We start from the raw sequence: 20,702 nt of genomic DNA, 5'->3' as shown, positions 1-20,702 counted from the left end.
TAAAGGAATGACATCCCCCCTCTCCCACCCCCATATGATAGCCCATATGATTTGTGCCCTATATTCCAATATTCCTTTTTATGTTCCAAAAATGTTAATCCTTTCTGCCAAAGCTAACATTCTGCACCTTCAGAATTAAAAAAAAAATAGTGTTTAACTTCTGGTTACTACACACACACGAGAGCTAATCCCATTTTGAAAGACCCACCATTTATTTATTTATTTATTTATTTATTTATTTATTTATTTATTTTTTAATCAGTTTCTTTATACATTTGTAATAATAAATATTTCAGTCTGTTCCTCACACAAAGCTTATTGAATGGCTTCTGAAGACTTGAAATACAAGTCATATAAAACATGTGTTGTATGAACTGATTTTATGATGCTTTTTGGAGCTTGACAGGTGTGGTCACTACTCTTGTTGTATGGAAAAAACTGTGCAAATATTCTTTCTAATTTTGTGTTCCACACAAAAATAACAACATATAGGTTTATAATTACATTAAGATTAAGATTAGATTAATTACATAAGACTAATGACAGAATTTTATTTTATTTTATTTTTCCTTTAAGGATTGCTTTAAGAACATTGTTGTCTTTAAATGTTTTTTTTATTTTTATTTTATTTTTATTTATTTTTTTTGTGTGTGTGTTTTTTTACCTATCCCTTTAATTATGTCATTTATTCACCCTCATGTCATTGCAAACCTGTATGTAAAAATTTTTCTTGCGTGGAACACGTGGAATTTTGAAGAATGTTGACGCTGCTCTTTCCAAAACAATGGAAGAGAATAGTGACTGGGGTTTCTACCTTATTACTACCTTCATTCTTCCTTAAAATGTATCAGGTCATACAGGTTTGGGTAAACAATAACACAATTTTCCCTTTATCCCTTTAACTCTGTCATTCCCTCTCCTCTGTTGTCGCAGACTTCAATCTTCTTTACATACAGGTTTGCACACATTTATGAGCCCGTAACAAGTCCTGCCATGTGTATTTCATCGTCAGTCAGCTTTTCTGCCTCTAATCTGTCAAATCCCACAGTACATGTGCATCTCCAAATCACAATCACATGCTTGACCTTATACAGTAGTTAATATATATATATATATATATATATATATATATATATATATCTTCAGTCTGGTGTTGAGATCAGACACGGGCCTGTCTGATCTCCCTGTCAGTGCTGTGTATCACAGTCTGTGATTAGTCTGGCTGAGCTGCTCATAGGGAGCCCTCTGCTGTCAATAACCCACTGTACCACCTGCCTCTAATATACACAAATATATTCCCCTCAAAGCCCTGCAGAACCCACATGTCCTGGAGCAGAAGGCAAGCCAAGATTGAAAAAAAAAAAAAAAACAGTCCACAAACATGCACACATGTACTTGCTCACACACACAAACACACTGAGACCGTATTTGTAAATGTCAAAAGAGTTTACAGTGGACAAAAAGAGGTGGGTAAAGCTACAAAATATTAGAAAGATTTAAACAGAAAACTTAGAAAAACACAGTAACTTTATTGCTGTGATGTCTGTGGTTGAGAAATTATGATAAAGAAAGGAGAAACACTTTACAATAAGGTTGTAAACATTAACATTAGTTAACAATAGTTCCCTATCTGTCACTCACTTGACATTGTGTCGATGTAGTGACACTAGGGTCACTCTTGGGAGCCCCAAACACCTCTGCTTTTTTTAAAAAAGGTCAACGGGAATTGGCGAGTGGAATTTGCATGCCACTCCCCCGGACATATGGGTATAAAAGGAGCTGGTATGCAATCACTCATTCAGATTTTCTCTTCGGAGCTGAGCAGTTGTATTCAGTGCACTGAATTTAATTTCCCTCCAAAGACGCACCTCAAAACTGATGGATTTACGGCACATTTCAGCGGCTTCTCCCCCTCTGCACCCGTGGAGTGCAGAGAACGCCCCTGGACGCTTCGGCAGAGTGAAAAATGAGAATATATTCTAAAAGTGTATATTTTCACTCACAAAAAGAGCAGCACACACGGAACGTCTTTTTAAAGATGCCTTTCCGTGGTTGCGGTCATTATCTCTCCGCTTCTGATGGCCACAGTCGCTGTCTTACGTGTCTGCGTGCTGCCCACGTGGAGACATCGTTCGTGGATGGATCATGTCCTCATTGCGAGAACATGACCATGGCAACATTGCGGTCGCGGCTCCCCACACCGGTCCTTCTACCTACGGGTTTGACGCAGCGTCGGTTAGCACTGCGGTTAATTTGGGGACATCAATGGGACCACCTCCGCCGGGTATCCCCCCACGGACCTCCCATTCCCCAGCATGCTCGCTTGCCCCGGACGGGCGCTCGGACGAGACCGCCGGCTTGTCTCAGGGTGAGTTCGACCTATTGTTCGGAGCCCGAGAAGACGATGAGATATCGAGCGCAGCATCGGAGAGAGGGCTCGTCCAGTCGGACGCAGAGGCTTCGACTGGCCTTCATCCTTCGGGAATGGTCGCCCAGTCTCAGGCCGACACGGAAATGACGGACATGCTTTCCCGGGCGGCCGCAAGCATCAGGCTAGAGTAGAACCCTCCAGGATTGGTTCCTGGGCTCGGGGCGCCACCCACGGCCATGCCCCACCCCCGTTCCTTTCTTTCCAGAAGTGCATGAGGAGCTGACAAGGTCGTGGGAGGCACCTTTTACTGCCCAGTCCCGGTCTTTCTGCTCCCCCATTCTCACTACCCTCGATGGTGGAGCGGCCAGGGGGTATTCGGTGATCCCCCAGGTGGATAAGGCACTCGCCATGCACTTGTGTCCGCAGAGTGCCGCCACCTGGCACGGGTGTCTGAAGCTCCCGTCCAGGGCCTGTAGGTTTACGTCGTCCCTGACGACCAGGGCCTGCGGTGCCGCTAGACAAGCCATCTCCGTCCTGCACGCCATGGCTCTCCTGCAAGTACAACAAGCCAAGGCACTAAAAGAGCATCACAAGGGTAGTTCTGACCCGGGATTGATGCAGGAACTGCGCTCGGCGACCGACCTCGCTCTCCGGGCGATGAAGGTCACGGCACGGTCTCTAGGGCAGGTGATGTCCACCCTGGTGGTCCAGGAGCACCACCTTTGGCTCAACTTGGTTGAGATTCGAGAAGCTGACAAGGCACGGTTCCTTGACGCCCCCATCTCCCAGGTTGGCCTGTTCGGTGGCACCATTGAGGACTTTGCCCAGCAGTTCTCGCGGTGAAGAAGCAGATGGAGGCCATACAACACATCCTGCCCCGGCGTGGCTCAAGATCCCGCAAGCCGTCTGCTCATTGCCAAGGGCATCCTCCTGCTCTGCCGCAGCCCGCCCCCGTGGCCCGGCCCCGGCATGTAGCCCAACGCAGGAAACAGACGTCAACCATCTCATGGCCGGCCGCTAAGAACCTGAGGAAGGCTTCGAAGTGCCCCTGAGACGGGCGACCCAGGGGCGAGGAGATCTGCTTCTCTGGACCACCGTCTACCATCCCATTTTTGCAGGTATGGCTTCCAGCGGCGGACCCCCTGCCCCTGTGCACCCAGCTGTGGCAAACACGCCCACACGGGATTGGTTCCGGTGGACTATGGGGATGAAATTCCTCCTCCCCCCTCCTCGGCCAATCTTATGGTGGGCGGCAGGAGCCAGGTAAGTGCTTTGATGTCCCTGGACTCAGCACGGCCACGGGCTTGAGTCCCCTCGATGTGGCACCTCGAGCTCCACCCCGCCATGAGGCCCCACCTGCCGGTACGTCCGACGTGATTATTCCCTTGGTCCCCCTTGCCCGGAGTTCGGGAGCATGGCTCGTGCTTTCCAACCCATCACGATGGCTGACCCAGACCGACCGACTCGGCTACGCGATTCAGTTCGCCATGCGCCCGCCTAGGTTCAGCTACCTTGCGTGCGGAGACCGCTACCCTTCTGCGCAAGGGCGCGATAGAGCCTGTCCCTCCAGCCGAGATGAAGAAAGGGTTCTACAGCCCTTACTTCATCGTACCGAAGAAAGGCAGTGGGTTGCGACCAATCCTGGACCTGCGAGTACTGCACTGGGCTTTGCACAGACTCCCGTTCAAGATGCTGAAGCAAAAATGCATTCTAGCAAGGGTCCGGCATCAAGATTGGTTTGCGGTGGTAGACCTGAAGGACACGTACTTCCACGTCTCAGTCTTACCTCGACACAGACCCTTCCTGCGGTTTGCCTTCGAAGGCCAGGCGTACCAGTACAAGGTCCTCCCCTTCGGCCTGTCCTTGTCCCCTCGCATCTTCGTTCGCAGAGGCAGCCCTTGCCCTGCTAAGGGAAGTGGGCGTCCGCATCCTCATCTATCTCGACAACTGGCTAATCCTAGCTCACTCTCAAGAGTTGCTGTGCGCACACAGGGATCTTGTGCTCCGGCACCTCAGCCGACTAGGGCTTCGGGTCAACTGGGAAAAGAGCAAGCTCTCCCCGGTTCAGAGCATCTCTTTTCTCAGTTTGGAGTTGGACTCAGTCTCGATGATGGCGCGCCTCACAAACGAGCGTGCACAGTTGGTGCTGAACTGTCTGAAGGTGTTCAGATGGAGGACAGCGGTTCCACTGAAAGTTTTTCAGAGGCTCCTGGGGCATATGGCATCCTCAGCGGTGGCCACACCGCTTAGGTTGATGCATATGAGACCGCTTCAGCACTGGCTTCAGACTAGAGTCCCGAGATGGGCATGGTGCCGCGGGACACATTGTGTGGTCATCACACCGATCTGTCACCGCCTCTTCAGTCCTTGGACCGACCTTGCATTTCTATGGGCAGGGGTTCCCCTAGAGCAGGTCTCCAGGCACATCATGGTTACAACAGATGCCTCCAAGATGGGCCGGGGCGTCGTATGCAATGGGCACACAGCTGCCGGCCCCTGGACTGGCCTGCGGCTGCTTTGACACATCAACTGCCTAGAGTTGTTGGCAGTACTGCTCGCCCTACGGAGGTTCCGGCCGTTGATCCAGGGCAAGCAGGTGTTGGTCCGGACGGACAACACAGCGATGGTAGCATACATCAACCGTCAAGGCAGTCTATACTCCCGCTGCATGTCACAACTCGCCCGCCGTCTCCTCCGCTGGAGTCAGCAGCGCCTCAAGTCGCTACGAGCCACTCACATCCCGAGCGACCTCAACACCGCAGCGGATGCGCTGTCACGTCAGGTTACCCTCAGGGGAGAGTGGAGACTCCACCCTCAGGTGGTCCAGCTGATTTGAAGTCGATTCGGTCAAGCACAGGTAGACCTGTTTGCTTCCCGGGAATCCTCCCACTGCCTGCTTTGGTACGCTCTGACCGAGGCACCCCTTGGTATAGATGCGCTGGCACACAGCTGACTCCCTGGACTACACAAATACGCATTTCCCCCAGTGAGCCTACTTGCACAGACTCTGTGCAAGGTCAGAGAGGATGAGGAGCAGATCATCCTAGTAGCACACTTCTGGCCCACCCAGACGTGGTTCTCGGATCTCACGCTCCTCGCGACAGGCCTCTGGAATCTCCACGTCTGGCCCTTGGATGGGACGCAGAAGACCTAAGTGGCCTACCACCCATGGTGGTAGACACAATCACTCAGGCTAGGTCTCCCTCTATGAGGTGCCTGTATGCCTTGAAGTGGTGTCTGTTCGCTAAGTGGTGTTCTTCCCGATGCGAAGACCCCCAGTGATGCGCAGTTGGATCGGTGCTTTCCTTCATGCAGGAGAGGCTGGAGGGGTGGCTGTTCCCCTCCACCTTGAAGGTGTATATAGCCACTATTTCGGCTCATCACAATGTAGTAGATGGTAAGTACTTGGGGAAGCATGACTTGATCATCAGGTTCCTGAGAGGTGCTAGGAGGTTGAATCCTTCCAGACTGCACCTTGTCCCCTTGTGGGTCCTCTCTGTAGTCTCTTTGGGGTCTATGGGGAGGTCCCTTTGAGCCCTTGGAGTCAGCTGAGCTTAAGGCACTCTCTTTGAAGACTGCTGTCCTGACTGCGCTCACTTCCATCAAAAGGGTAGGGGACATGAAGGCTTTCTTTGTCAGCGAATCTTGCCTGGAGTTCAGTCCGGGTTACTCTCATGTGATCCTGAGACCCCAACCTGGCTATGTGCCCAAGGTTCCCACGACCCCTTTTAGGGATCAGGTGGTCAACCTGCAAGCGCTGCCACAGGAGGAGGCAGACCCAGCCTTGACATTGCTGTGTCCGGTGCGAGCTTTACGCATCTATTTGGATCGCACGCAGAGCTTTAGAAGCTCCGAGCAGTTCTTTGTCTAATTTGGTGGACAGCGGAAAGGAAGCGCTGTCTCCAAACAGAGGATCGCCCACTGGGTCATTGACGCCATCACGATGGCATATCAGGCTCAGGATGTGCCACCCCCTGCGGGATTACGAGCCCACTCTACCAGGAGTGTGTCTACCAAAGCATGGCGACCGGGGGCAGAGGTTACTGACAGGGAAATGATTTTGCGGAAAATATCACATGGGTTCGCCTTCGGGGGCAGACATCTGAAGAGCAGCGGGCTGGGCAGCACCCAACACCTTTGCAAGGTTCTACAATCTCCAGGTTGAGCCGGTCTCGTCCCATGTATTGGCAGGCACGAGCAGGTAAGTTCTGGAACAGCTAGCCGGGTGTACCGCTTGCGTATAGCGCCTTTCCCCTACCTTGAGGTGAAGACGTGTGCTCTTGACTCCCAGTCATGTTCACAGACTGTGAGCCCTGGATGACTTTCCTCCTTAGCCCTATGGCAGTTAGTTTGCAGAGAAATTACCTGTCAGCCCAGTACATGCACTAATGAGACCCTGTACTGAGGTAGGTGCTCCACATGTGCTGGTTCCCCGAAGGCAACCCCATGTGATATTTTCCACCAAATCATTTCCCTGACGGTAACCTCTGCCCCCGGTCGCCATGCTTTGTAGAAAATCCTCCCCCTTCGGGTAGGACCATTCGACGCTCATAAGAGCATTGTGGGAGGTTACGTGATGGCCATGTGTGCTGGCTACGAGGCACATAGCGGTCTGCCCATCATGCACCGCCAGTTCACGTAACACAGTTCAGATAGTTGTGGCGTTTTGAATAGGGACCCCTAGTGTCACTACATCGACACAACATCGAGTGAGTGACAGATAGGGAACATCATGGTTACTTTCGTAACCTCCATTCCCTGATGGAGGGAACGAGACATTGTGTCCCTCTTGCCACAACGCTGAACTACCCGCTGAAATGGCCGGGACCTGGTCTCGGCTCCTCAGCACAAAACCTGAATGAGTGGTTGCATACCAGCTCCTTTTATACCCGTATGTCTGGGGGAATGGCATGCAAATTCCACTCGCCAATTCCCATTGGCCTTTTTTCAAAAAAGCAGAGGTGTTTGGGTCTCCCATGAATGACCCTAGTGTCACTACATCGACACAACGTCTTGTTCACTCCATCAGGGAACAGAGTTTATGAAAGTAACCATGATATTTTTTGCTGGTTTAGTGCTGATCTAGCTGGTGGTCCTGTATAGCCATGTTGTTCACCAGCCAAAAAATGCTGTCCAACCATTATGGTCTTTATAATTAAGCTGGTTGACCAATGGAAGCTTGTTGGTTAAGCTAGTTAAGAAGCCTGTGAGGGGTTGTGAGGGATCCCAACTGTCGACAAACATCTAAAACACAACATACTGTATGCTGGTGAGGAGCAATACTGGTCGTTAACAGGGATACCAAGACGAACCTTGCTAAGACCACATTTTGAAGACCTCAGTTTGTTTTTTGTGGAACTCTCTCTCTTTTTTCCTCTTTAGTCACTGCTAGCCAACTGATGTTGTAGATGATAAATATTTCCAGCACATATCAGCTTTGCACAATTTGTAAAATATGTTGCATCCGAAACATTCTGAAAAACTAAATCTAAATATAGTATGTACAGTATATATATATGTCATATGCATTATATGTATATCTTTCATCTCTTAGGATTGTGATAGTTTTCTCATCTGTGTGGCCTCTTTCATGTCTAGTATTGGTTTTTACCACCTGATCGAAGGAGAGAGCAAGATAACTAAAGAGCAACTCCAGGAATGAAGATAAAAATAAGAATTCAGCTTTTCGGTTCAGACACATACACATGTTGATTAATGCTCTATCTCTGCTGAAATCAGTGTTGGAATCTATAGTCTATGATTGATTCCACATCACTATAACTTACAGTTGTTTTATAAGAAACTGAAAAAAAAAAAAAAATAGATTTAGAAAAAAAAAAATATGAGAACTAAAGAAATGCTCATTCTATGATTTTGATGCCTTATTGTTATTGAAAATGTCAAACTACTTATACTGATTCTGAATGCTGATATGCATTATTCATTTGCCTTTTCGTGCAAAAAAAGGATATTTATGTTGGTACTGTGGCTTAGCAGTTAGCACATATGCAGGCATTGAGCTGTGGTGCACATGTGGGTGACATAAGTTTGGGCTTGCCCTGCAACATTTCCAGTTCCTTCTTTTGCCCTTTATGTCCTGAATTTTTCTTGCAAAGATGGATATTTTTGTATTTTTTGTGCGTATGTGTGTTGAGCCATTTTACTTATGCAGGTTATTTGAATACAAGTCTGGCTTGCAATATTTCCTGTAATCCCTTCTTCTTCCCAATTATTTCTTATCATATGCTTTTCCCTGTGAAGAAGGTTTTTTTTTTTTCTTTTTTTTTTTCGCTGTGGCATACAGTTAGCATTTCCTTGTATATAAGGATATTAATTTTTGTTCTTTGGCCTAGCTATTACCACATTATACCATATTTAGATGTGGTGCTCATGTAGGTGATTTGAGTTTGAGTCTGGCTTACAACATTTTCTGTTCCATCTTCTTCTTACAGTCATTTCCTTTCCTATATCTACTATCTTAAAAAAAAAAAAAAAAAAAAAAAATGTTAAAAGACCAACAGTAAAATAAGAATATACTGTATATACACCGATCAGCCACGACATTAAAACCACCTGCCTAATATTGTGTAGGTCCCCCTTGTGCCGCCAAAACAGCACCAACCCGCATCTCAGAGATGCTATTCTTATCACAATTGTACAGAGCGGTTATCCGAGTTACCATAGACTTTGTCAGTTCTAACCAGTCTGGCCATTCTCTTTTGACCTCTCTCATCAACAAGGTGTTTCCATTCAAAGAACTGGCATCACTGGATGTTGTTTTGTTTTTGGCACCATTCGGAGTAAATTCTAGAGACTGTTGTGCATGAAAATCCCAGGAGATCAGCAGTTACAGAAATACTCAAACCAGCCCATCTGGCACCAACAATCATGCCATGGTCCAAATCACTGAGATCAAATTTTTTCCCCATTCTGATGGTTGATGTGAACATTAACTGAAAAACCTGGCCAATATCTGCATGATATTATGCACTGCACTGCTGCCACACAATTGGCTGATTAGATAATCACATGGATGATTGTTGGTGCCAGACAGGCTGGTTTGAGTATTTCTGTAACTGCTGATCTCTTGGGATTTTCCTGCATAACAGTCTCTATAATTTACTCTGAATGGTGCCAAAACCAAAAAAACATCCAGTGAGTGGCAGTCCTATGGACAGAAATGCCTTGTTGATGAGAGAGGTCAACAGAGAATTGCCAGACTGGTTCGAACTGACAAAGTCTACGGTAACAGTATATATACAGTGTATGTATATATATATATATATATATATATATATATATATATATATATATATGTGGTATAAAAAAGGAGAAAATGCGAGCTGACCTTGGTGTTCAGTGTAGACTTCACCCCTGATCCTGAGCTCTCCTGAGAGGCCAGCAAACTCCAGCCCTTGGGCTGATTCATTTAGTCAGGGTCAGTGGTCAGACACGGAATCCTCCTTTGAGGCATGTGCAATAGTGCCCTATCACCATTTGTGGTTTCACCCATCCCGAGAGAGAGGGATCGCCATCTCCAAAACCCTTGTCCAGCTAGCCAGAAAACTGTGGTTTTTTTTTCAGAGGTCAGGAGAGGTTGGGCAGAAGAGACACTTACCATATGATAGAACCGCAGTCGATAAGTGTTCATACTGTGCAGTTCCCCAGCCTGTGTGTTAACCTCATGCAGAACTTGAAGAGACCCCAGACAAATCAATAATGTTTGATCAGCGATGCTAGAGGAAGAAGGGCAACATACAGATGAGAAGTGGTGAAAACTGTCCCTCTGGGTGTGATGTGACAGATTGTGGTTTTTCAGTGGGCAGCATGGATAAAGGAATAGCTTGGTACAGATCTCTATCACCTGCATGATTACAGTCGCTCAACGGACAACAATGCAGAGTGACTGGGGAGGAAAGCAACGGTATCAGACAAGGGAGTGAAAAATCAATGAAAGGGCATTGAAAAGATAATAAGACTGAACACAACCAACAATTATTGTTGAAGCGTTGAAGGCCTTGTATCCTGAAAAAGCACTTATTATCTAAGTATAAGAAAGAAGCACTAAGGGAGCAGTCATGCACAGTTTCAACACTTAAAACGTAGCTTTGCTAATTGAAAGACAATTATTTTAATGGTACAGTACATTGTTGCAAAGCATGTACATGAGGAGAGTACACATTAAAAAACTGAAAACTGAGAAATATTCCTCATTTCCATGTTTGTCCATTCCTACCGGATTTGCTGAAAGGTTGGTTAATAGATACCAGCTATGTTGGAATTTCCTATCGTGTGTGTTGCCGACCATTTGGCTTTTTCTTGGTCTTCAAATTGTCTTTTTACTTGACTAGCTACAGTTTTTTTTCATTGCACTCTTAAAATATAATGATTATTTCCCCAAAACGCCCCGCTGTTGACAGTAACCTTGTTTCAGGGTTTGTACTTTTGAAGTTAAAGTTTTTTGTTTATGACATTTTCAGAATTGGTTTCAGAATTTTGATGGGGCTTTTTGTCTTTGTCAATTCAGATAACAGCTGAGGCCATCCTGCGACTCGCTACTGACCCTGTTCTTCCATTTTACCCTTTGGATATTGCATTAGAAGTTCAGAACAAACTCAAAGGTAAGAATATTTGTCTGTTTGAAAGTAATGTAAGCAATATCACATCAGGAAAAATGGTGGTGTACTGAATTTTAGCATGGCTGAAGTAATCACAGACATATTCAGTAGAACAAGACGATTGCGAGTGTTATATTGCTTTTATACAAAGTTCTACAAACAAGAATAAACCATAATATTGAGTAACTTACATTTCAGACCAAATTTGGTCATTGTTTTGTTAGTCTGTATTTTATTTTTCCTCCAACAAAAATAGTTCCAAAAGAAGCCAAACCATCAAGCTTTGCATGTCACTAAGCAAATCCCTGACTGGAATACAGTATATAGCGACAGCAATTTTCCCTCCCCGCACAAAGCCTTCCGTATTCACCATGCTACAGCTCCACTCCAGGTTCTCCATTTCCCATTCCACACTCACTGGTGAAATAAATCCTGATGTGAAGGAAAATACAGATGCTCCAACTTCATTCAATACAAAATCATACTGTGACGAGGAGGAGGGTGTGGCCGGGCCGTGATGGAGCATGGCCGGCACTGAATCAGATAATCAGCGAGAGAGCGAGATAAGGGGTGGCCGGAGGCACCGGTTGGAGAGAGAAAGATGCATGCAGCCTCGCTGCATCTTTGTTTATGTTGGATTTAAGTTGAGTTTGATATTGAAACTTTATGTTGACTGTTCAGCCTGTTCCTGCCTCCTCCTTGCCCATCCTTTACCTGTCACACACACAAATCTGCACCCCGTTCCACCTCCACTCTGCACCGCTCACATTCTCTGGTCTGGAATATCACTAACACAGGCAAATGGAATGAAAAAACAGTGAAATGTTCCAGTGCTGTTATTCTAAATATCAGCACACCTGGAATATCACTTGGCCATTCAAATATTTGGACTGGAACTAATTTATTTATTTATTTATTTATTTATTATTTATTTTTTACTGAAAAACACATTTACTGAAAAACACATGGATAAATAATAATAATAATACTTTTTAAAAATTGTATACTTGATCAATTTATAACAGAGGGTTTCAACAGCTTAGGTATTGCAGGGATTCTGCCAATAATTTTTTTATTCGAAATTATTTTTTATTTAAAACGGAACCAAAGTCTGTGTTTCATTGTTCCTCCAACATTAAATGTATTAAGTAAAATTACAATTAAATGTACAAGAAGGTGTGTCAAAAGTGATGTCACCAAATTGATACTAACATAAAAAAGATAACAGTCTTTTAACAGTACCATTAGTACAGAGTACTGACTCAATTCGGTACCCGCGTGCTTTCTGATTGACTTTTTACCTGAATAATTACTATAAACAGCTTGAAGCAATGGTAACTTAATTAGGAAACACTTGAATGCAACATCCCATTGTTTTAATGTAGTATTTAGGTTAATATTAAACTTAAACAACAGTTGTTCCCTGGCCTGAAAAAGGTTAAAGTTCACTAGTTTATGACAAATGTGCAGTATGTTGCCAAGATTTTTTGATTTTTTGTTTGAGGATGTAATTTACTATTACAGCCTAGGTCAGTTCTGTGCCAACCCCTCCTCCTCCCGTAAAAATGATTTATGGAGAGATCATCTGTTTGGGTGGATGTATCGATCCTTCTATCACAGCTTACAGAGACGCTGGAGAATGACCTTGATTTCTGCATTTGTTAAATTCAAATTGGTGTGAGCCATTTCTCTGCTCAGCCGGTGCTCAAATCAAATGGGATTATAAACTTCAGAACTGATTGGCCATCAGTTTTCACAAAGAGCGCTAACCCTAGAGGGGAAAGAATAAGGGAGAATATTCTCGTAAGAGGCAAGCATTTATATGTCCTACTTCAGAGTGAAGATACCCAGGTGTTGTAATGAGCTTTTGACAGGCTTTCATTTCCAACTGTTCATCGCATTTTCAAAGACTTGCAGAATTGGATTTCAGAGATTCAAATAACATAAAATTATTATACGGTGGCTCCCAGGTATACCCGATTGTCACCTCATATTCTGCAGAGAGAGTCAGGGCTCCTCCTCTGAGGCTGTTCTTTCTTGCCCCTGGAGCAGTGTGCCTTTGTGTTTAAATATTAATGAAGACCCAGTACAGGACAGGAGAGATATGTAATTCCCACATAATCCTGCCACATGAAGACAGACTGCAAAGCCCTTAATGCTGTGCAGTGTTGTTTTTTCTTCAGACATGCACCAAACACACATAAGATCTTTTGTTTTACTGTCTCAACTGCAGCAGGGCAGAAAGACTGAAGACTGACTGTTCACACAGCAACACAATATTGTAGTCAGTCCTTTTTGGAGTGCCTAATACAGTTCTGTTCACACAGTTTGGTTATAAAAGAGTGACAATCGCTTTCTATAACAGAAGGGCCTCCCTTCTGTGAGTTCGGTGGAATTTGCCCTGTATGAATGGAACCACAGCTGACAACTAGTTATCTATCATGTCATTGACATTTGGCATGAGGCATGCGCTTCTCTGGGTATTCCTAGTGTAATGTAGTGGAGTCTCTGAGATCAAAATGCAGTTTATTAAAGAAAAGGTGAAATATAAAAAAAATCAATGCTCAGACAAGACAAAAACTAGAACAGAAACTCACACAAAATACATCCAGCAAAGGACAAGAACTGACAAAGATCACAGGAGAACACAGGGATTAAATGCATAAAGAACTAATGAGAAAACAAGGAACACCTGGAACTAATAAACACAAGAATCAATGAGCAAAGACAAGGAAAAGAACCATAAAACCCATAATCAAACAAAAGACAAAGTGAACAATAAACATACATAGCGATGCCTAGTGGTTGCCAGGGAAATCCTTACAGCTCAGAGGGCTCAGAGGTCAAAGCAACAGGAGACCCAGAAGTCAGGGCAAAAGGGGACTCGAAGGGCTCAGTGGTCAGGGCAGCTGGGGTCTTGGTGGTCAGGGCAGCTGGACACCAAGGGGCTTAGACAGAGAAGGGGATCCAGATGGATATGGAGACCATGGAGGTTTAGGAGCGGACACTGGAGACCACGGGGGACCAGGGTCGAATGCTGGAGACCACGGGGGAACAGGGGAGGATGGCCAGGAGACCAGGGTGAACCAGGCGGATGGCCAGGAGACCAGGGCGAACCAGGCGGACGGCCAGGAGATGTAGGCAGGGTCCAGATAACAGGGGACTCAGAGGGCTCAGAGGTCAGAACAGCTGGGGGCACATAGGTCAAAGTAACAGGGGATCCAGAAGTCAGGGCAAAAGAGGACTCAAAGGGCTCAGTGGTCAGGGCAGCTGGGGACTCGGTGGTCAAAGCACTAAGGGATTTAGAGGCTAAGGCACAAGGGGACTCAGAGGGCTCAAAGTATTTAGAGCTCAAAGCACTAAGGGACATAGAAGTTTCAAAGAATTCAAAGTTCAAGGCACCAGGGAGCAAAGTACTTGGAGACTCAGGGGGCGGCGCCACAGGAGACTCCGGGGTCGAGGCCGAAGGAGGCAGAGACTCGGGGGTCCATGGCAGGCATGGTCAGAGTAACTGGCAATGTAGAGGGTGCGGTCAGCTGGACCACTACGGTAGGGACCACCGAAGTTGAGACCACCAGGACCACCAAAGCTGGAACAACTGAGGTTGAGACCACCGGAACCTCCGGTGCTTTGACCACCAAGGTTGAGACCACCGCTGCAACTGGGACCTCAGCCGCCTCTGGGTGAGTGGCCGCAGAGGGAGTAAAGGCCACTTCTGGAGAATAGGGAGCTGCAGCATCCTCTGGCAGCTCCAGGACAATTACAGCTTTTCTACCTATTGTCCTCCTCTTCTTGGTGGTCGCAGGCTGAGGTAAGTCAGGTATGGACACAAGCATGGACTCAGGCATCTCACCCACTGTAAGATCCGATCCTTCTAAATACATAGCAACATCAATGAATTGTGCCAGAGACCATTCCATTCTGCCACCTGGCATATCGGACCTGGTGGGCTTTTCCAGACCATGCCTAAAAATGTCCTTTAGTGCTACCTCGTCCCAGTTCAGAAGATTGGAGAGCTCACAAAAGTCAGCCACAACAGGGGGCCTGGGTAGCTCAGTGATAAAGACGCTGGCTACCACCCCTGGAGTTCGCTAGTTAGAATCCCAGGGTGTGCTGAGTGACTCCAGCCAGGTCTCCAAAGCAACCAAATTGGCCCGGTTGCTAGGGAGGGTAGAGTCACATGGGGTAACCTCCTTGTGATCACTATAATGTTGTGAGTTGAGCGTGGATGCCGCGGTGGGTGGCGTGAAGCCTCAACACGCGCTATGTCTCTGTGGAAACGCGCTCAATAAGCCACGTGATAAGATGCGTAGGTTGACGATCTCAGATACGGAGGCAACTGGGATTCGTCCTCCGCCACCCAGACTGAGGCGAATCACTACGTGACCACGAGGACTTAAAGGCACATTGGGAATTGGCCATTCCAAATTGGGAAAAAAAAAGAAAAAAAAAGTCAGCCACATATTCCTCATTGGGGCGAGCTCCTTGATGGAAGCAAAGGAGCTTTGCTGCTGGATCCATAGGAGGTCAGTTCTTTTGTAATGTAGTGGAGTCTCTGAGATTGAGGGTGTGGATCCAAATGCAGTTTATTAAAGAAAAGGTGAAAAAAAAAGAAAAAGCAAGGCTCAGACGAGACAAAAACTAGAACTCACACAAAATACATCCAGCAAAGGACAAGAACTAACAAAGAACACAGGAGAACACAGGGATTAAATACATAAAGAACTAATGAGAAAACAAGGAACACCAGGAACTAATAAGCACAAGAACCAATGAACAAAGACAAGGAAAAGGACTACAAAACCCATAATCAACCGAAAGACACAAAGTGATCAATAAACATACAAAGCGACCCCTAGTGGTCACCAGGGTAATCCTTACACCTAGCTGTTAATTGCTAACATTACTGCTGTCAAACTCTTAAGTTATAAAAGGTGAAAATAGCAGTATTACTGTCAAAGAACATGACAAAATTCTGGAGGAGCCAGAAAAGAACGAACTGGACAGAAGCATAGTTTTTAGCTGCATATTTGAGAGGATGGAAGCTGCAGGAGATGCATGAAATAGTTTAGAATAAAAATGTAATCCTTAAAGACAATCCAAAGTCTTAATATTTACTAACATTATCTGTCACTCTGGTTGCAGGCATTATCCCAAGCTATTGCAATTTAGAGAAGGGGACTTTGGTTACCAGTTCATAGAGATTCGATCTGCTGTTGCATGTATAGGACAATTTGAGAGTCACTTGTTACTAAATATGGTTGTCAGTCCCAAACACTGACTGTCTGAATGTAGCCCATTAAGTTATTTTGCTGTTACTGTTTCGAAAGGAAAACATGTTGACAAGCATGTTGGATCTCAAATTTTCATGTATTGACGATTGGCACGGCCAGCTGTTTCCTGACAGATATCCTCCTATGTGATGTCTCTTCTGTGTAATTGGGAGTTTGAATTAATGAGACCATTTTGACAGAAGGAATGAAGTCTACTCAAAATGTCACAAATGTCACCTATTTGACATTTGTGTAGTGGGCTAAAACACATAACTGGTAATCAGGTTTGATCCCCACAGCCACCACCATTGTGTCCTTGAGCAAGGCACTTAACTCCATGTTGCTCTGGGGGTATTGTCTCTGTAATAAGTGCACTGTAAGACGCTTTGGATAAAAGCATCTGCCAAATGCATAAATGTAAATGTTTGCTGCCAGATGTCATTCTACTCTTTCTCTTTGTCAGGTAAATGCAGTGCTCGTGCAGTTGTAGCAAACACTGATCTACTATATCAAGTTGTGATGTGTTGATATTTAGGGGGATTGATCAGTGGTCTGTCAATACATTTTTGACTGAAGCTGTCCAGGTAATAATAATAATTAGTATTGTTGCTGTGATCAAGAGGATTTTAGGTTATTTGGTAATCGATTTTATACAAAATAATGTAAAGTACTTTCAAGTAGGGACAGTCTGCCTAAAGTGTTCTGTGGTTTAGTGTATTGCACAGGGTATTGAAATTAACCAGGGCTCGAAAAGTGACAAAATCCCCCAGATATTTTAAATATGTGTAAAGGGTATAAAAAAATTAAAAATCCCTTGTAGTGAATTCCTCTGTTGTTTTATCTGTTAGCTAACATTTAATATACCTCATAATCAGGGATGGGGAGTAACGGAATACATGTAACGGGATTACGTATTTAAAATACAAAATATAAGTAACTGTACTACAGTCCACTACAGTTACAATTTAAATCATTGGTAATTAGAATACAGTTACATTCAAAAAGTATTTTTGGTTACAAAGACATTACTTTCCATTTTATTGTCATTTGTTTCATTAAATATATAGTCCTTTCAGATGGAAAACATTTATACATATAAATGATGTGATCCAAAGTGCATTTGAACAGCGGTGAAACACTTTCTTATGATGTGTTACATTCATACGAGCAGACAGAGAAGTTTGGAGCAGAAGAAATAGAAATAAACCTTGTGTAAATTGTCAGCTTTATGCTAAGCTAAAATGTTATTTCTAGCCATTTTACATGCACATGTTACCAGGCATGATCATATTTTTTTATCAAGAAAATTCACGTTAGATCATAATTTATTTTTTCTAGTAAGACCTTTGATATTAGGGCAAAAATCATATTCTTGATAATAATTTTTGTATTGTTTTCCTGTAAAATATCTAAAAATCCTTAAAACAAGATCAATTTGATTTATCTTGTTTTAGAAACAACACTGCATAAGATATTTAGGTTTTTCAGAGAATATATTTTTAACATGTGTATTTTGTCTTACTGTACTGGCAGAGTTTTTATAGTCAAAACAAGTGAAAAAAATCTACCAGTGCTGAAGAAGTAATCCAAGGTATTTAGAATACGTTACTGACCTTGAGTAATCTAATGGAATACGTTACAAATTACATTTTACAGCATGTATTCTGTAATCTGTAGTGGAATACATTTCAAAAGTAACCCTCCCAACCCTGCTCATAATATTCTATCAGGCCTATCTAGTGATGGGTTTAGTATTGGACCTGTCTGATTCGTATTCACTTCCTCAAATGCGAGTGTTGTGGAATATGTAGCTCAAATACATTGTTTTTTGATGAAAAAAAAAAAATACAATCAGCTCTAAAAACACTAAAGCATATGTCAGCATATTTTAGTACAGCTTTTATGTGAAGAAGAAGAAGGATTACATTGTAACAAAACAAAGTTTGTGTCAGTGCAAAAGCAAAAGTATAATGCAGTCATCCAGTGTTTTAAGATGGTAATAAGATATTTGTCTTTAATTGGTTTTAGTCTCTGCAGCTTTTGGGCAACAGCTTCCTATTAGGGCTGCAACGGTACACAAAATTCACGGTTCGTACATACCTCGGTTTTTGGGTCACGGTTCGGTACAGTTTGGGTACAGCAGGGAAAACAAAGAATCTTTCTTTAAATGATTTATTTTGAAAACACAGTGGCTGATGGGCAACAATTCTTATTGTGGAAGCTCATTTATACATGACTGCACTATGCATATTTCTTCAACGAAATTACAATACAAAACTTAAGAGCCTCTTATATGCACATTGTATTAAAACATAATTAATATTAAAAGTAAAAAGAAAATGCAATTATAATATTGGTAACAAAATTAAGACATTAGCAGTGCAGATTTATGTGTCATTTGCCTGTCAGCTCACCACTTGTTCTTATCACTAAATCTTCACGTTTCTTTTATTTTTTCTTTTATTTTTTTCAGGAAAATCAGAGGAGAGGGCAGATCTGTTAGCACTGACAATGTCCCCTGCTGGACAATTACAGCGCGTGCTTGTTTATATAGAACGGGCATTACAGAATTGCTGAAATGCTTTCTTGTAGGAACTTTATAACAGGGCTCAAGCACATTAAGCAGATGCTTAAATCCTGTGTTCTCGATGACTGAGTTTGGTCACATATCTGCAGCAATAAATACTCCTATGGTGTTTGTTATCGCTTTAGCTCTGTCTGATCTTGCAGCAAGAGGTTGCTTGAACGATGTTGCAAGACTAACATTCACAGGCTGTTTATGCTTTTCTGTTGGATATACGGCGCATTGCAGTGGGTTCTCCCCCTCATGCACGGATAAGTGCAGAGAACGCCCCTAGGCAGGAACTGCCATGACCAGGAGCCTCATGTCCTGAACCCGTGGCTGTGCAGAGAGAAATGCTAAAGCACTTACCTCCCTCCGTCGATGAAATCCACTGCCATTCCATTCACCTCTGAAACAATGTGTTGTACGCTGTTGGATATACAGTGCATTGCAGCGGGTTCTCCCCCCCTTGCACGGATAAGTGCAGAGAACACCCCTGGGCACTTCGGCAGCTACACAAAAAGAGTATATACTGAAAGAGTATTTCCTCTAAAAGAGTAAGCACTGACGGAAAGTGTCTTTTTAAAGATGCCTTTCCATTTGTGAGTAGTTCCTGGATTGCCCACTGGATCGTGGATGCCATCGCATTGGCATACCAGGCCCAGGGCACGCCGTCCCCCCTGGGAGTTCGAGCACACTCCACTAGGAGTGTGGCATCCTCCTGGGCCTTGGTGAACGGCGCCTCTCTAGCAGACATCTGTAGAGCAGCGGGCTGGGTGACACCCAGTACCTTTGCGAAATTTGATAATCTCCGGGTTGAGCCAGTTTCGTCCTGTGTGTTGGCAGGTACGAACAGGTAAGTATGCGGGCAGCTGGCCAGGTGTACTGCTTGCACACAGCGCCTTTCTTCTCCCCAAGGGGAAAACGTACACTTTTTTCCCCCACGTGTGTTCCCCTGACTGGTTAACCCTGGATGTCTTTCCTCCTCAGCCCTCCATACGATGGAGAAATTTGATGCCAGGCCCAGTACTTGTGTTAGTATGCCCTGTGCTGGGATAGGTGCTCCACATGTGTTGGTTGCCTGTGGGTAACACCATTTGACGTATTTTCCACGGTACAGTTTCCCTGACAGCAAACCCTTGTCTTCCCTTGGGCAGAGCCTGCTCTGCTACCAGTCGCCGTGTTTGATGAGTTCCTCCCCTCCGGTAGGACCTACCATGGGGGCTTTTTTCCACATGTGGTACTTCTGGTTGGTAAGTCCATGTGACATATTCTCCACATGTTAACCTCCCCTTCAGGCAGGATGTGGTCTCAGTGGTGTCTTTTCCCCATGGGAAAAAAACACCTTCCCTGACGCGAATACATCTGGCTCCAGCTGAATTATTTTTCTTTTTTGTGGGAGAAAAAGAAGAGAAAAGGCCGAAGCGGCTGCACAGCCTGTTCCCATTGTAAGTACGTCTTGCCCCCCCACTTGGGTACGAGGGACCATGCGATGTTCGTGGGGCGTTGGGAAGGTTACGTAAGGGCCGAGTAAACTTGCTACTAGGCACGCAGTGGCCTGCCTGCACCTGCACCGCCGATCCACGTAACACAGTTCAGCTGGTTGTGGTGTTTTGTATAGGGACCCCTAGTGTCACTACATCAACACAATGTTGAGTGAGTGACAGATAGGGAACATCTTGGTTACTGTTGTAACCTCCGTTCCCTGATGGAGGGAACAAGACGTTGTGTCCCTTTTGCCACAACACTGAACTACCCACTGAAATGACCAGGACTCTGTCTCAGCTCCTCAGCACAAACCTGAATGAGTGGTTTCAAGCCGGCTCCTTTTATACCCGTATGTCTGGCAAATTCCACTCTCCAATTCTCATTGGCCT

At 44.8% G+C, this 20,702-nt stretch overlaps 1 protein-coding gene across 1 annotated transcript in view; it reads left to right on the top strand.

Moving 5' to 3' along the window:
- Positions 1 to 20,702, top strand: part of LOC127428061 (inactive N-acetylated-alpha-linked acidic dipeptidase-like protein 2) — a 475,761-nt gene that overhangs the window by 419,249 nt on the left and 35,810 nt on the right. The window contains exon 12 of the mRNA XM_051676110.1: positions 10,899 to 10,992. Coding sequence (XP_051532070.1) covers positions 10,899 to 10,992 — 94 coding nt within the window. The remainder of the gene's footprint in view (positions 1 to 10,898; positions 10,993 to 20,702) is intronic.

Source organism: Myxocyprinus asiaticus, chromosome 37 (genome assembly GCF_019703515.2).
Source record: "Myxocyprinus asiaticus isolate MX2 ecotype Aquarium Trade chromosome 37, UBuf_Myxa_2, whole genome shotgun sequence".
NCBI lineage: Eukaryota > Metazoa > Chordata > Actinopteri > Cypriniformes > Catostomidae > Myxocyprinus > Myxocyprinus asiaticus.
The sequence above is the reverse complement of the archived record's forward strand: the minus strand, read 5'-3'. Positions and strand labels throughout refer to the sequence as shown.